The 16,376-nt window shown below is 34.5% G+C and overlaps 3 protein-coding genes across 3 annotated transcripts in view; all 3 read right to left on the reverse strand.

The window, feature by feature from the left end:
• The window catches only part of LOC107481730 (probable U3 small nucleolar RNA-associated protein 11), a gene marked incomplete in the record, with an annotated part of 4,430 nt that extends 2,740 nt beyond the window's left edge, over positions 1-1,690 (reverse strand). The window contains 1 exon segment of the mRNA XM_016102033.3: positions 1,415-1,690.
• Positions 1,691-3,352: 1,662 nt separating this feature from the next.
• On the reverse strand, positions 3,353-6,872 carry LOC107481729 (bZIP transcription factor 12). Its single transcript, XM_021139400.2, is given in 4 exon segments — positions 3,353-4,009; positions 5,057-5,086; positions 5,545-5,616; positions 5,896-6,872. Coding segments are annotated over 4 exon segments (894 nt in total). The 5' UTR covers positions 6,607-6,872; the 3' UTR covers positions 3,353-3,928.
• A 1,876-nt stretch (positions 6,873-8,748) lies between these two features.
• The window catches only part of LOC107481519 (probable helicase MAGATAMA 3), a gene marked incomplete at its 5' end in the record, with an annotated part of 9,071 nt that continues 1,443 nt past the window's right edge, over positions 8,749-16,376 (reverse strand). Inside the window, 16 exons of the mRNA XM_016101801.3 lie at positions 8,749-9,235; positions 9,476-9,562; positions 9,655-9,777; positions 9,957-10,325; positions 10,792-10,876; positions 10,978-11,036; positions 11,451-11,504; positions 12,112-12,204; positions 12,290-12,403; positions 12,737-12,834; positions 13,562-13,667; positions 13,736-13,847; positions 14,337-14,387; positions 14,594-14,679; positions 15,379-15,414; positions 16,084-16,275. Of these exons, the coding sequence (XP_015957287.3) occupies positions 9,029-9,235; positions 9,476-9,562; positions 9,655-9,777; positions 9,957-10,325; positions 10,792-10,876; positions 10,978-11,036; positions 11,451-11,504; positions 12,112-12,204; positions 12,290-12,403; positions 12,737-12,834; positions 13,562-13,667; positions 13,736-13,847; positions 14,337-14,387; positions 14,594-14,679; positions 15,379-15,414; positions 16,084-16,275 (1,872 nt within the window). The remainder of the gene's footprint in view (positions 9,236-9,475; positions 9,563-9,654; positions 9,778-9,956; positions 10,326-10,791; positions 10,877-10,977; positions 11,037-11,450; positions 11,505-12,111; positions 12,205-12,289; positions 12,404-12,736; positions 12,835-13,561; positions 13,668-13,735; positions 13,848-14,336; positions 14,388-14,593; positions 14,680-15,378; positions 15,415-16,083; positions 16,276-16,376) is intronic.

Below are 16,376 nucleotides of genomic sequence, written 5' to 3' on the forward strand. Positions count from 1 at the left end.
GCAGGTGCGTGACAGTGGCTCTCGGTGGCTGCTGCAGAATTGGGGGAAAAAGTAACGGTAATTGCTAATTAGGCCCCTTGCTTCCAATCATAATCGAATGTAAACACATTGAACTTGTTTTTGCAGTAAATAATTTCAGTTATCAGAATGGGCTTATTATTGGCCTGTTTAAGACTAAGGCAACACCCATCAAGAATATCATTCACGTCCAAAAATAAAATAAAATAAATTTATGAAAAAGTTTCTGGGGTGCACATGGGTCGGATGATACCGGGTTTGTCTTGGCCCAGGACTGCCCCTAAATATTGACCGGGTCTGTTTTTGAAACCCTTGCCCAACCCTAAATCTAATGAAATCTCACAACTTCCGGGCCACAATGAAACCAGTAGACCAAAGAAACTATACACTGCACATACACCAGAGAATTCTCAACAGACACAGAATCAAAGAATGCTTCTCAAGAAGTGGTAGTAGTGATATATATATATAGCAAGTCAGAGCAGTATGAGAGTTTTTAGCCAACTAGAAAAACATTATAAAAGTTTGTTTCTCTTGCAAATCATCAATGGCATTACGCTAAATGAGAAGCTAAGAGTCTCAACGACCAAAGAGTTATCTTCACACACAAAATTTGCTTTTGTCACATGTTTTGTAAGCCTTGATCAACACTCAGCACCAAGGATGCAATCATAAGATCAGAATACTACACATAGGCAACACCAATACAAAGGATAAGGTCTACTTCATTCTGTGATAAAGGCTTCTTGCTGAGAAAATCTCAGCTTCATTCCAACCATTTTCATTCTCACAATCAATCAGCATTGTCAAAAGATCATTCCTTAAGACGTAGTACTTTGATCACAATCTACATTAAGCAATTGTCCTCAAATGGTTGAAAACAAAAGTAAAGGAGTTCTGCTGCAAATTATTATACAATTTAACAATAACATTAATTCACAAGAAGCTCAGTATATTTTGTGCGACAAGTGCAAACCCTTAGCCTTATCTCTGCCACAACATTGAGAATAGGCAAGCTACTGAGGAACTCATCGAGTCTCACAAAGAACCCAATCCCATATTATTTATGTAACACTGATACCATATATTTTTATATAACATATGCACAGCATGACAGAATCAACATAATAAACAATCAAATCTTAGCAATAATAGACTGCTGAATCAGTAATATCATGTTATCAGAATCAATAGTCAATGTTCAATCTTCAACAATCAAGCTGTTGAAATAAATATTATTAGCAGAATCAAGTTTAAGCAAAGACGAGTAGACGACGATGAGGTTTACTTTTTAAAAGGCTGCTGCCTACTGGTTTGAACAGCGACGAGCTGGTGGTTGGCGAGAGCGACGATCAAAGACAGCAGCGTGGTCGCACGGTGAGATTAGAGAACGATATGGGATGGGTGGGTGATGGCGCGGTGAGAAACGCCGTAATAGGTGGCGCAGCGGCGAACCGTGGTACGTGGTAGTGACCGGTGCGAGGAAAGCCGCGAATCTTGGTGGATTGGTGGTTGAGGCTGGCTGGCTGGTGAGGAAGAAAGGGAAGAAGGCTGTGGCTGCCTGGCTGGTGTGCGCCTACGCGGTGGTGGCCGTGGTAGGTGGCTGAAGCATGAAGAAGAAGGGGAAGCAACCACGTTGAAGCACTCTGCACTGCCCTAAACCCCTAACATAGGAATTGGGTTCAACCCGGCCTGGTGAAATGACCCGAACTTTGACTTTAGCCGGATCACTATTAAGTCGGGCCAATTTTGACCCAAACCAAACCATGTGCAGAGTTGTGCACCCTATTGACCTCAAAAATTAAATTAATTTAAATTTTTCAAAAAATAAAAAAAATTGAGATTTTCTTTTAAGATAAAAAATTAAAACTTGCATTTTGATATCTGATGGTAGCATAAAGTAAAACTATTCTGTGTTGTTAGTGCATATAAATTAGAGTTAATAATTAAATTAGTCTTTGACAGGGTTAAACATTAACTAACAATATATACAATATTTAGTACATCAAATTAAATGTTAAACAAAAATTTTTATGAAAATTTATTAATTTAGTATCTAGATTACAGTAGAATTAGGGTTTATACTAAGAACTAAATTGATAGATTTTTATAAACATATTTGATCAGTGTCTAATTTGAACATGTTAAATATTATATATGCTGCTAATTAACATTTGACGAAAATTGTTTTTTTATGGGTAAAACTGAACGACCTATTTTTCAAAGACTAATTTGATCATTAATTCATATAAATTAATTCTAAAACTAAATTGTATTACCTGGCTTATATAAATAGTTAACTACCAATTTAGAACCCGAAAGATTTAGTTGACTAAAAAATCTTTAGAAGATGTTATCGACAAGAGGAAGTATAGGAAGCCAATATATGTGCCGATATTCGATTCATTAGGATATTAAATGTTTATTATCCTTGGTTCTCGGATGGTTATTCTGGATAGTATGAGTGTATTGTATTTGATAAATTAGTAGTATTTTTTTCTTGGATGTATATTTTTTAATTCATATTGGGTCAAATAATCAGCCTATTGTACATATTGTACAGATACTCCATTGGCTCCCTAGCGGGATTCGACAAGACAAATAGCCTGAATGATTTAAAAATACGACAAAAATAACTAATAAATATATTTTTTTGTGAGCGACAAAAAAACTTTTGTATTTAGCAAATGACTTATCCATTTCATCTTAATTTTTATGACAATATTTGAATAAATCTTTAGAAACTGTACAAAAAATTTGAAGCAATAATTTTTTATTTAATTTTCAGAAAAATGTGGTTATTTACAATAATTTGAAGCAATAATCTTTTGTAAAAGATATAAACTTTCGCATGTCATTTTATTAGTTTCCTGTATGCGGTATCATGGATTGGCTTCAATTTTTAATTTTCTCGATTGATGAGCATTGAGTAAGTATCTTTGTGCACTTGAAATCTAGAATACTTTTGGTGAATGATTCTTGTGTTATTGTTCCTACTATTGCTTACGACAATGAGATCGCAGCACCTACGACAGGAATAAAATATTTAGGTGGATATTACAACGAAGATTTTATAATTGTCTTTATGTGAAAAATTTTTCTTTTGATCCTTAGATGATGGATTGTATAATTAGATTTTGATATGATATAAAAGTATTGTCTTTATTTAAAATATGACTAAATAAATAAATCACACTTTTAAACAAAGCATCTTCATGAGAAGATGTTTTTGACATCTTTATTTGAGTAGTTGCCAAATATTTATAGTGTTTTGAGAAAGCAGAGCCCAAGCAAAAAGCATAGTGCTACTTTAAGTCTATAATATCAGACAAATTTATCATGGAAATATTAGAAGAATGAATCCTAACCATCATATGATATCATGATGGTCGAAATTTATTTATATATTTCAATTTTTATCATGAACCTGTTCTCTACTAGACAAGAAGCAGACAGAAAAATGAAATAATCATAGCCTCCAGTTACATGTGGCTGCCTCCATACCACAACAATAGCAACATTGTAACAACTGTAAACCTTGCGACCTGTATGTGAGCATGCACCTTTTATTAATTCCTCTCACCACCCCTCGCTTCCCCCATTGCCATGAATGAAATCAAGCATAGTATTCAATCAGATTGCATCAGTTAACATAAAACAATGCAATCTTATTTCAACTTTTTCCTAACAAGGACTACCCTGGCAAAGTCCACCCAGCACCATGGATCTTCCGCAAGCAATGGACCAACAATGTACGTTGAAGTTGAATCAAATTACTTGAATTATTTTGCTGCAGCTATTTTCTGTATACAATGTGACTCCGGGAACCAGCTAAGGTATATTAACACCCTGTAACCTTTGCTCCCTCTTGTAAAGTTTCCCCTTGTATCTACATCATGCCATAAACTGATCACAATGACTGAACTGAATTCGTTCTTAGAAGCTTTTTTGGTTTACGCTTCTCCACAACTGGGATGACGAACTCAAGAAGCTGCAACAAGTAATTTAAAGTTATAGAGATAAGTTTGACAACAAATCATTGAAAGTAGTGAGTTGCTTGAAGTTGGCTCGTGACCCTTTTTTCTACCCTATGCATATACCAAAATGAATGAGAAAGATCCAAACTATAACAAACAAGTTTGCAACTAATACTGGCAAGTAGAAACAACTATGCTGCTAGTGCAATAGGAGAATGAAAACAAGAGACCATTTTATCAATGATATAACTGTCGATTTGCCAATTCCACAAAACACCCTCAAGATTTTTAAATATATGATAGCCTGCAGTTTCAAATAAACTGGCACTTATGAACTTAATTGAAGAGTATACAGAAGGCTAGCTCAAGCAAGCCTGCATAACTAAACAAGAATGGTAGTCATGACAATTTAGGTTGCATACAGCTGTTAAAGTAGTTTTATGTTTGACCAAAGCATCATTATACATGGTATTGGAAACTAAAATCCTAGGAAATAGCTTTCACAGAGGATTACAATTTCATTTATAGTAAATGATATTATACCTTCCTGCTATTGTTTTTGTATATGTAACTACTATTAGTGTAATATATGAAGTTTGGTTTCTCACAAACAAGTTCTTAACCATGTTCTGTTTCTAACAACATCTATGCTCTGTACTAAACAATGAAAGTCATGTAGAATGAGGTTCATTGGAAGATTGCTAATGTAATGAAGAGCAGAGGTAAATTTAAGCATTTAAGAATTAGCTCTTCACAGAGAGCTGTAATAGTCAAGTTGGACATCTCTGGCTATGTCTATACACAATCAGGCTATCATTTTTCCATATTTCTAAACAATATTTAGCTGGAACTTCCTACATTTTTCATTTTTAACACTCAAGCCAAAGCTTCAGTCTGCAATTGAAGCCACAACTATAAAGGATTAACGAGTCTGTTTTGTCCAGAGTAGAATGTGAATTCTTTAATAAATACATATCTTCACATGACAGTTTCAATCACATAAGATCAAATACACAAGAATACGCAAATTGAGTTAACAGAAAGTGAGATACATTACATACCTCCTTCAATCTCTTCTTTTTCTTTTCAGCCTGCAGTCAGCCAACTTAATCAATAAATCAGATTTTAGGCAAAAAATGTAAAGATTCTCAAGAAGAATAAACCAGGTGAGTAAAAAGAAAAAGGTTGAAACACAATATGTGAGCCACATTAAATACAAAGCATAAAGTTTAAGTTTGTATTAGCAATAAAAGGCCACCAAAGGCACAATTGGATAGAAGAAGGATGAATAGTGTGATGGCCTAAGAAAAAAACCAAAAGAAGAACCTCTATCCTAAGTGTTGGATGGGTATGTTACAGTATTATTGATGCCTACTCCAACAAAACCATGTGCTAGAATCTTAAGACTGAAGTCTAAAACAGCTAAAATAACATCACTGTCAAGACCTCCACCATTGGCTTTTTCAATCTAGCCAAAGAAAGAAAGAAATGGACATGTATAAGTGTCAAGCAATAACATGTAATAATATATATGTATAATAATGGGCACCTCTTCACTCAATAACCGGGCATTCTCTATCTCCAGCTGTTGAACATTAGACTCAAGGTCAGATGTGTAAGCCTGTTAAAGGAAGAAGAGCATCAAAGACTATTTCCCATTAGAGAGTAAGTGGTCACAAAACCAGACAAAGGCTAAGCATAAAATAAAAGAGAAGAAAAATCTCAACTTTAGTTCAGTTCCTGTTCCTTCCAATTCAACTATTAAAGCCCCCCAATAGTGAGATTCCCAGGAACAGTGAACCTCACTTACCACATAAGAATCTTCATTTTCCAAACATCAAATAAAAATATATAAAAAATGAAACTTTATATTAAAAAATTAGAAAAACAGGGTAAGTACCTGCTTGCGTTCCCTGGACCTAGCAGCAGACTCACGATTCTTGATCATGCGTCTCTACTTTTGAAGAGTGGCCTTGTCCACTGGTTCCTCCACCGCCCTTCTCTTCCCCTTTGCCACCGCAGCTGCCCCTCCTCCTCCACCACCGCCGCCTCCTCCTGATGATGACGAGGGTGCTGGGACTCCACTTGCCACCGCAGCATCAATCCCATTGGCAAAAGGCTCAGCCGCGGAGGAGGATGAGCCTTCAACGGCGGGCACCTGCGGGAACTGATGAGGAACAGGATGATGATTATGAAGAGGAGCAACAGCGGTGACGTCGTCATCAGTGACGGCAGCGTTTTTTGAGAGGAAAGCCTCAAGGGTCATTTCCTCGAACGGGTGGTGATTATGGTGAGTTGAGTCTCTGTGAGAGTGGGTTAGGATCATGTCTTTCCAGACATCATCGACGGTTTTGGGCGGAGGAGGAGGGGATGAAGAAGGATTTGAGGGGTGAGAGGTGGTGGTTGTTGTGGTGGTGTAGATGGAGTTTAGAAGATCGTCCATTACCACGGACGAGTTTGAATAATAATGCAGATTTTGATTGTGAAGAAGGGAGTAATAATTAGAAGAAGCAGCAGCAGCAGAAGAGGAAGAAGAAGAAGAAGACGATGATGAAGAAGAAGAGTCGCGTGGCAGATCCGTATTCGTCGTGACAATCTTCGACGACGCCATGCCGCGTTTCTAGCTCTCTCTTTCTCTTTTTTCTGTTATAATAGTAGTGTTTGTTTTTTTCTTATTTTTCTTTGATTGGATACTTGGATGGACGGATTTGCCACTATAAAAAGGGTTTGGGAGTGAGCGAGTAAGGAAGCATTGCGATTGGCCAATTTGGGAACGAATATTATGTCATCATCGTACTCTTCACAGCTCAGTTGCTTCACCCTACCCTACCCTACGCAACCACCCTTTGGCTTACTTCACTTTCACATTGGAATTCGGGATCTACCCCCTTAAATACATACTTAACTACTTATAGTACACTGTATTAAGTTATTAACAATTTACCATGGTGAAGATATTTTACGTACATACTCAATTATCGTAGTATTTTATTTTATTTTATATAGTTACTGTATGAAAACTAAATTTTTAATGTAATTATAATAAACAATTATTTATGCATTATACTATTAATAATATTTAAAATGCACTTCACATTGCTGGAGAGTTGGCTTTTAGTTGATTAAATAGGCAGACAATATTTCAAGGGTTAAATACTAGTTATTATTTACTAATTGAATACACTAAAAGAGTATAATAAAATGGCTAAAGGTAGCTAATTTAGGAGTTTATAATAGAATAGAAGTGAATGGACAACCGAACAAACTATAATAGAAATGAATATTATAGAAAGGTGAATACATCGGTCATTAAGATTAATTTAGTAGTGACAAGTATTAATTTAGTCAATATTTAGATTTAATTTAATTTTTTATTATTTAAAATATCTTATTTTTGTCTTAAATATTTTATTTCATCTTATTTTAATTTTTTAATAAAAAAATTTCTTTTAAAAATATTTTTTTTCTCTATTATCATCTTGCTAGATAATGATAACAATCATAACAATAGCCATAATGATAATTATATATTTAATAGTAGAATTGATAAAACATTTAATAGTAGAATTGATAAAACAATAAATAAAAAAAGATAATAGTTGAGAAAATAGTATTTTTGAAAAGAATTTTTTTTTTACCATAAGACAAATGAGGTAGAATAGAACGTTCGAGCAAAAATGAAACATTTTAATTTATAAGTAGTACATAAATTCGAGTTAAGCCTCATTTTGATCTTTGAGATTAACGAGTTGTACTGATTTAGTCTCTGATTTTTTAATTGCAATTTAGTCTTTCAGATTAAAAAAAGTACATTAATATAGTCCTTCGTGTATTTCTTGTCACCGGAACTCAATGCCATTAATGACGTGACTCAAACCTTGCCATGCTGGACATATTAAAACGACATTGTACGCATTTTGATACTAAAAAAGGCATTAAACTATATCGTTTGAGGGTTTAAACAATCTTGTCATAACCAAATTCTCTTGATACATGGTCAAACCATTCAATTTTTTTTACTTTTTTCTTTATTCTCTTTCAAAAATGTAATCAAACGCCTTTATTTAAATTTAAGAATTATAAATTCGAAAAAATAAGCTTTTAGCAATTATCAAATCTTCGAAAATGATTGTTGCAACGTATCACATAAATTCTTGAAATTAAAAAATAAATTCTCTATGGTGGAACAGGATATCTTTTATCTTTCAAATGTACGGCTAAGCTTTTCAGTGGTACGGAGTTAAATGCTAGAAATTTTATGTATTTACCGCGTTGAACTTGAGGTTTGTTATAATCCTCAAACGACGTCATTTAATACCTTTTTTAGCGTCAAAGTGCGTACGACGTCGTTTTAATATCTCCAGCGTGGCAAGACTTGAGTTACGGTCACTAATGGCATTGAGTTCCAGTGATGAAAAATAAACAAAGGATTACATTAGTGTACTTTTTTGAATTTTGGAGACCAAATAGTAGCAATTGAAAAGTCAAAAACAAAATTAGTGCAATCCACTAATCTTAGAAACCAAAATAGAGCTTAACTCACATAAATTCACCTGATCATCGATCATGCTGTTATTCCTTCGTTTCTTTTTTTTCCAACATTAATTTTTCTTTCATCTCAAATATTATATTGATTTCGTATTACTTGTATGAAAATAATTAGAAGCTGCCCCAATATCAATTATCATCATAGAATACAAGTTAGTAGTGTCAGAAAAGGGAGAGAAAGCAATAGAAAAAAAGTTTGTGAGTATTCAAGTTGTGTAGAATGATACAATATAAAAAAATATTCATAGGTGCTAAGACATAATATCCTATAATAAATATTCAGATATGTTAAATAATGTAAATTGATCCTAATTATACTCTAACAAGTATAACAAACCAATAGTCGCGGATGGACTTTCTTGCTTTTTGGCGATGAAAGTTACTAACTATCCAGACAAATGCAGGTTGCAAATATTGGAATATACAGAACCAGAAGCCTGTTATGTGTATACTCAACTATACAGCTATGTAACTATTTATTAACTCTAATCATCGTCACCTGGATCATCCATTTCAGCATCGCCATCACCATCTCCATAGTCCTCAGCTTGTGCTTGATCGGCATCTGCTACAGCATTTTCATGCGGCACTTCAACATCCTGCATTTCAGCATTCTGAGATTGTTCCCCTATCTTTGCTTTCATGGATGTAAGATTTTCGTCGCTGAAGAATGAGGAGTAGGGTTTCGAAACCTGAAGACGTAAATTCTTGGGTTAGTCTTCAGCTTAGAAACAATAACTATAAAAAAGTTGTCCAAGTGTGTGAGACTCCTCCTGCATAGTGGAATCATGAACAAAAGAGGAGAGGATTTTTCAAAGAAAAAACTACGATTAGGCAACACAAATTAAATAATTAAAAACCTCGATTTTAATTAATAAATTTCACTTCAATGCTACTGGTATGCATATAAATATAACTTTCAGAGCATTTACTTGGAAGAAACAATCCCTCTTCTCAGCACTTTCCACTAGCTTGTTCCATTGTTTGCTCCTCCTCAATGTTGAGGCAGATCCAACAACCTATAATAGAAAAAACGAAAATTGATCACAGTAAAGCATGTGCACCAAATCAATTCATTGAAAACCTCGCTTTAACCCGAATGATACAGTACCAAAACTGCAGACTTTGCTCTTGTGATCCCAACATTCATTCGCCGGATGTCCTCCACAAACCCTATACCTTTATCTTCGCTTGCCCTCACACATGAAAATATTGCAACATCCTTCTCACGTCCCTAAAAGAAAGAAAAAAAAGAGCATTGTTTAGTACTTTAATCTATGCAAACCATGTGATCTGTGCCCCATGTTGCGAAACCAGAACCATATTCAAATATTTTGTTTATTGGAAATTTCTTCAATACTATTTAGGAGGGGAAAAAATGACTGGTACCATAACTGAATGTAGCTAGTTTACCTGGCAACCATCAACCGTACATATATCCACTATTTCCTGGGATGACACTCCAAAAGTCTCTTCAAAACGTTTTTGGAAGAGCTTGACTTGTTGTCTATAGGGTGATATGATTGCAACTTGGTTACCCGACTTCAACGTGGGATATCGTGTTATCAGTTTTTGATACAAGAATAGGACAAAATCAACTTCCTCGGTATTTATCCAAGAACCACTCCCTGATGGCCGAGTCTCTTTTCCCTCATGTACATCGAAGAAACAGAATGGACCAAAGCAGCGATACTGATGCCACTCACGTTGTGTCCGCATTTTGACATCATCCCCATCTACCAATGCATCTTCATAAAATTCGCTAGAAGGGAAGCTTCTTATCTATTTGATCACATATGATAAATCCACTTAGAAAAAGTGATAGGATATTTTAATAGATCAAGAGAACACAAGATTTGATAGTAGACAGAAACACAAGGATGAACCTTATTCCCCAAAACAGATGAAGTCTCATGAAACTAAATATCCAAATCCTGATAAGTAATGAGTATAATATAATTCTAAATTTTTTTGGGAAGTAAGAAGCCCCTTTGACATCTCTTCATCTGCAAAGAATTGTCGATGTGAAAACACAGAGACAGAGACAAAAGGCTGATCTTTCAATAGGAAAAAGAGTGGATCCGTAGGGTCCCAAATGAATTGGCGCGCGCGCGCAAGGCAGAACAACAAAACCGATAAGTTAATATTATTGGTTGTGTTATGCAATTCAATCTGAGGCTGCCTAGGGAATAAAGGAATCCCAAATGTGAAGCATGACCATAGTATGAACAGGAAAATATGAACCAACCTCAGGATGCATTCGGTATTGGGTCTTCAACATTTTAACTGGATAGCCAGCTTGCATCAATCTTTCAAATAAGCTTGTGCCATATCTTAAAGCATGAAACAGAAAACAGCACAAAAGTAGGGTATTAAGCAGAAGAATAGTTTTATTTAGTTAGAAGATATGCTTATCATCAAAAGAATTGTTTACCCATGATTCTTAGCAACATCTGAAATTACAGTTGCTGGAAGCTGTGCAGGATCACCAACCTTAAAACACAAAATGCCAAAAATTAAAGTAGCAGTGGTGATAACGCTATACCAAATATGACCCCAACAGTGCTTAGTCCAGAATATTTAAACAAGTTCAATAACTGGTGCACAACAACACATCCATTTTGCCAGGCCCTATATAAAATATCAGTAAATTCATATTACTAGAAATCTCATTTCTAAATATCATGCCAAGTCCTTTGGGTTAGGAGTTACAACAAATAAAGAACTTGCTTTCTTTAAAGATGCTGTCTCAATGTATCTATCTTGCTTGAAACTTGCATTACATATATAATCAGTTAGTTGAGTTATAACCTGCAAACTGGGCATTTTAAGACATACTTGCAACTACATATTGTAAAATACAAACAATCCAGGATCCTTTGACGACAGTGGGGTGGTGAACAATACCAGAAATACTTTTTTGCATTGATTGGCTAATGGCACAAGGGTCGCAGGTTCCACCTGTTCATGGGTAGCATGTCGTACAAAAAGATGAAATAAAATTAGCAACATTGGTTTTTTTACATTGAAAAATGAAAATCGTTACATATTGACAATCATTAATCTACTTATTGCAATTGATAACAAGCTAACAACACAACTAACAACTTACTTAGGGAACAAATATAACAACCGAGACACCAGAGCGAATTCATTATGCTGACTAAAATTGACAATATGCCTATTGCATATGCTGACTTGCAGAGAGAAGTATATTAGACATTAAAAAACACAAGCACACAGACAACAGTGAGACTGTTATTCTACTGAAGCCACAATTTTTGAAAATTTAAGAGCAAGACATAAAAGGAACATGTAATGTACTCCCAAGTAAAAGGCCGCAAATTTTTTTTACAAAAAAAGTGATGATTTCTAAAAATATATGATTTTATCTTTATAAAGAAAAGTTTGCACTGAGTTAACATGAAAATTAAATTAAAAAAATTATCTGATTATCAATTATGCTTATCATGAGTTCCACCAGCTTATACTACTAACCTGCTTAGGCAGCTTAGCCAAATTGATTATACTACAAGCAACCTAACACTGAAAAAGATTTCATACTTACAGCTTGAGCTGCTTCATCTATAATCACAACATCAAAGCTGCGATTTAGTTTACTGAAGATATGCGAACCACTAAAACTGAGAGTCGAGAAAACCTGCCATGCACAAAGAAAATTCTTCGAAAACCACAATGCTAATATTTTCTTATTTTGAATTCAGATTAAATTATGAAATATATACTATTGTGGCTTCATCCAGAAGTGCAGCCCGGACACTATCATCATTATTTCCCCCAGGACCATTGCTCTGCTTATCAGTAGATGATTTGTTGGCACTGACCCGTTTTCCTTTCACCTGCAAATAATACAAATCTAAGTGCCCCAAAGTAGATTTAAAAGTGGAGATGAACCACACAAATAAGAATATATATCATAGATGCCATAACTAAATATGTGGCTTACGATTTCATTATTTATACTGTCTGGTAGCAGGTTAAAACCAGGTTCGAAAAATATGTATTATGTTCAACATTATATTAAAAAACATAATTTCCTCAACAATTTATAAAAGGTCATTCCCATATCTACAGAGCATTATAACCGAATTCCATGGGACTAAAGATACGGAAGACTAAATAAAAACAGTGGCAGCCATTTAAAAGACATGCTAATCTCCTTGTCTACATACAAGTTCATCCAAGGCGACTTGCTTGATTGAATGATGTGCTTTGAGACCAATCCGAACAATGTTAGGTGTGTAAGGTCGATCACATTCATCATGTACCCCTGAGACATCCAAGAACAATAAATAGTGGCCCAGGAAAGGGAAAAAAATAAATAATCATGGTAAAGACAGTACATAGATATCAGAAAAACAAACAAACAAATAAACAATGTAAAGCTAAGGAAAAAAAAAAAGTTAAGAATATCAAAGTACAAATAGTCTGCTTGTAATATAAAATAGCTAATTACACAGACTAAGAACTGACCCCACGATCATTATGGCAATTGCAACTTCTTCTTCACAGTATGTGCTTAGGAGTCAGGACATCCCAGAAAAACACCTAAACCCCACCCAAGATAATATTCATCATAGGAATAAAAAGAAAAACTAAACAAAAGCATAAAAACAACAATCATAATGCATTCAATATGCCAAACTCTTCATAGAACATTTCTCAAATAGTTTTAGGATTATACTTTATTTCAGAATTTCTATCAGTTGAAAATTTACCAAATAACGCCGATAATAGGACAAGTAGTTCTTGGTACTGGTTCCCTTGAATGCATTATGACTGTTGTTACCTAACATAAATGAAACTAAGATAACTATTCCATTTGTTGCTTCACATATAAGAAGACAACATAAGAAGGCAAACAAATCCCTGGAATCAAATCCAGCCTCCCTGGATCTTTTGCTGTTTCAGCTTTAAGCCATTAAAACTGGTCTACTAGTAAGAGACTCCAAGTAATATGCATGAGGTTAGGAGATAAGGCAAGAGAAACTTCATACCTCCATTAAGAACCCGCAACACAATCTCATCCAGGGCAGAGTTTGATGGAGCGCATACTAGAATTCGTACCCGATACTTACGGCTTGAAGTTACAGCCTCAGGTTTCTGATAGAATACATGGTTAGAATATATTATTTGTCAGTAAAATGAACTAACAAATTAGTAGTACTTACTAATTCATTTCCAGTAGTTGGGAAAAATCCATCATCGCCATCTTTTGGCATCAAACTATCCCTTGGATTAACACTATTCAACCATGGAGAGGCCAGTCCCCAGTGTTTGCGTCTGAAACGCAATAGAAAGCATAATATATCGTCTAGATGGGTAAAATATGAGAATACAATCTACAGACAAAGTTACTATAACAGGAATATAGTTCTATTTAGCTAGTCTTGGCAAAGGGATAGTTACCTTCCAAAATGGATTATAAAATTAATAAAACTAAAGACTATATTGGCATAACACAAGCTGACGAAGTGATTTATGGAACAAAGTGGGTATACATGACAAAATATCAGTATTGATTATTGAACACTTCTAACTTGATCAAATAAATTAGATATGAACTATGGAAGATACACACTGCCATAAAACTAAAATGCAGACCACAAGAATGGAGAAATCAAGAATGAGAAAATATAAATCTAAAAGTTTCCACAACATGAAATGAAAAGAGAATATCATGTCAATTCAAATCACACACTATATTTTTTCCATATCATTAAGTTTTCTTGAGCATGTAAAGCTCAGATATATTCACAAAGAAAAGCATACTTTTCCTCAATTGGTAACTGCACCTCCCGCTTTAGCTCGAGCATCCCGTTCCTATTAAGCAAATCTGAATTAGTACATGTATGAATAAAGAATAATGTAAGGCAAAAAAATGTGAGCATAAAATTTTCTAAGGCACACTTGGTAGAAGTATAAAACTGTCTCGAGCCATCAGCTCTACTAAGCACAATCTTATATAGAAGTCTTCCTGGATAATAATATAAAAACCTAAAAAAGCATATAAAAAATATTTTACTTACTTCGACTGCACCCTTGTTGGACTTGAATGCAAAATGGTACTTAGAAGCCCAAGTATGGTTTGAGTTTTCCCAGTCCCAGGGGGACCCTGAAATGAGTTTGGTTAGAGTCGACAAGAAGATATTTTACAACTGGAATAGCTGCAATACATTAATAAAAACCTTGAACCATGTCTCAGATACAGACGCTAGAGAGGGACACTTCATGTCAAATGGAAATAAAAAGGTGATGATCCATAAAGGACCTCAGTGACATGACTGCACTAATATTAATATTAATATTAATTATATTCCAGTAACATCAAATTAAAAATTCAGACGCAACAATTGTTTCCCATGTTTGAATGATAAGAATTACAAAATATAAAAGGGCCAATTGATTTACATCGTGCATAAGATCAGAGTACAAGTCTGTTTCTTGAACAAAAGGACAGCTCATTGCACTAAGCTAGCAAGGATTTGAACCCATGACTTGGTCACAAAGTAGCAACCTTAACATTGCATCCAAGGGAAATCTGTTTCTTTGAGCTCTAAAAAGATTGTCTGCTCAGGCTTCTATAAGGTCATAAGGGAAATCCACAGGCAGATTTTAGTTTTTCTTTCATCTTTATAAAACAAGATATTATACCCAGAGATAGATAAGAAGTTGCTTTACAAGAAAATTTTCCAAAGTCCTATATATGAGAAATTAGTCATTATGACGATACAATTCAACATAAATGAGGACATCAAGTATTACATAAAAGAAATTTCAAGCCTGCAAGAATATTTAAAAAAAAGAGACAAACCTGTATAAGGACAAATGCTTTTGGCGATAGACCTGCCTGCAACAGAAAATACAAGTTTATTGTTTAACAAATAAATAAAAGCTACATGAGACTAATAAGAAAATCTTGCACGTCTAAGAAATGTAATATAAGAGTTGCATGTCAAAGAACAAAGGCTAACGATAATAAATTGGAGATAGGGATAACCCTATACAAAAGCAAAACAAAAGATTTATCTATAAAGTATAGCTTTCCATTCTCTCAACATGTCTAAAGAGGGAAAGTCCCCTATAAAGATTATGAGCTTTACACCAAATAAAAGCTAGGCATCTAATCCTATTCCATGAAACATGCTTGTCAAAAAAACTGTCAGTGAAGGAGAGTTTCCTAGCAATACATTGAGGCAACTCATTTGATAAAGGAAAAAATGAGTGACAATAAGAAAATGAAAATTTGAATATGTAAGGGAGAAAAGAAAATAAGCAAAAACAAGGTACATGATGAAATATTATATGGAAAAGTTGAAAACAATGAAGCAAGAAAACAGAACTCTAATGGATGTTTTATGCATAAAACCATGAACACAGCCGTGCATCCCATATTTTATGGTTAATATTTTATATTCGATGTCAAACTAAGCTGTAAAACCTAACAGATTAACAAAGGTGAAACCCAGCTATATAGAGGTTTTAAATACTTCATTGAACTTCTAAAGGAGAAACTTACTATTATAGCCTCACGCTGATATTGATTGAAAGTACTTTCAACATATTCCTTCAGAGATATTGAGATTTTCCAACGCTCAGCTTCTGTACTGGAATTCTCTCCAACAGCATTTAATATCAAATCCTTGTAAGGGAGGAAGCCAATTGTTCGTACAGCCAAATATTCACGAGCAATGGTGGATAAACTGCACATCTGCATGATTTTTCACACTTTCATGCAACCAAAAAAGCCACAGACATAGCATAGCAAACTGCCAAGAATAAAATAAAAGGATGTATGAAAGTCTCAAGATG

Source organism: Arachis duranensis, chromosome 3 (assembly GCF_000817695.3).
Source record: "Arachis duranensis cultivar V14167 chromosome 3, aradu.V14167.gnm2.J7QH, whole genome shotgun sequence".
NCBI lineage: Eukaryota > Viridiplantae > Streptophyta > Magnoliopsida > Fabales > Fabaceae > Arachis > Arachis duranensis.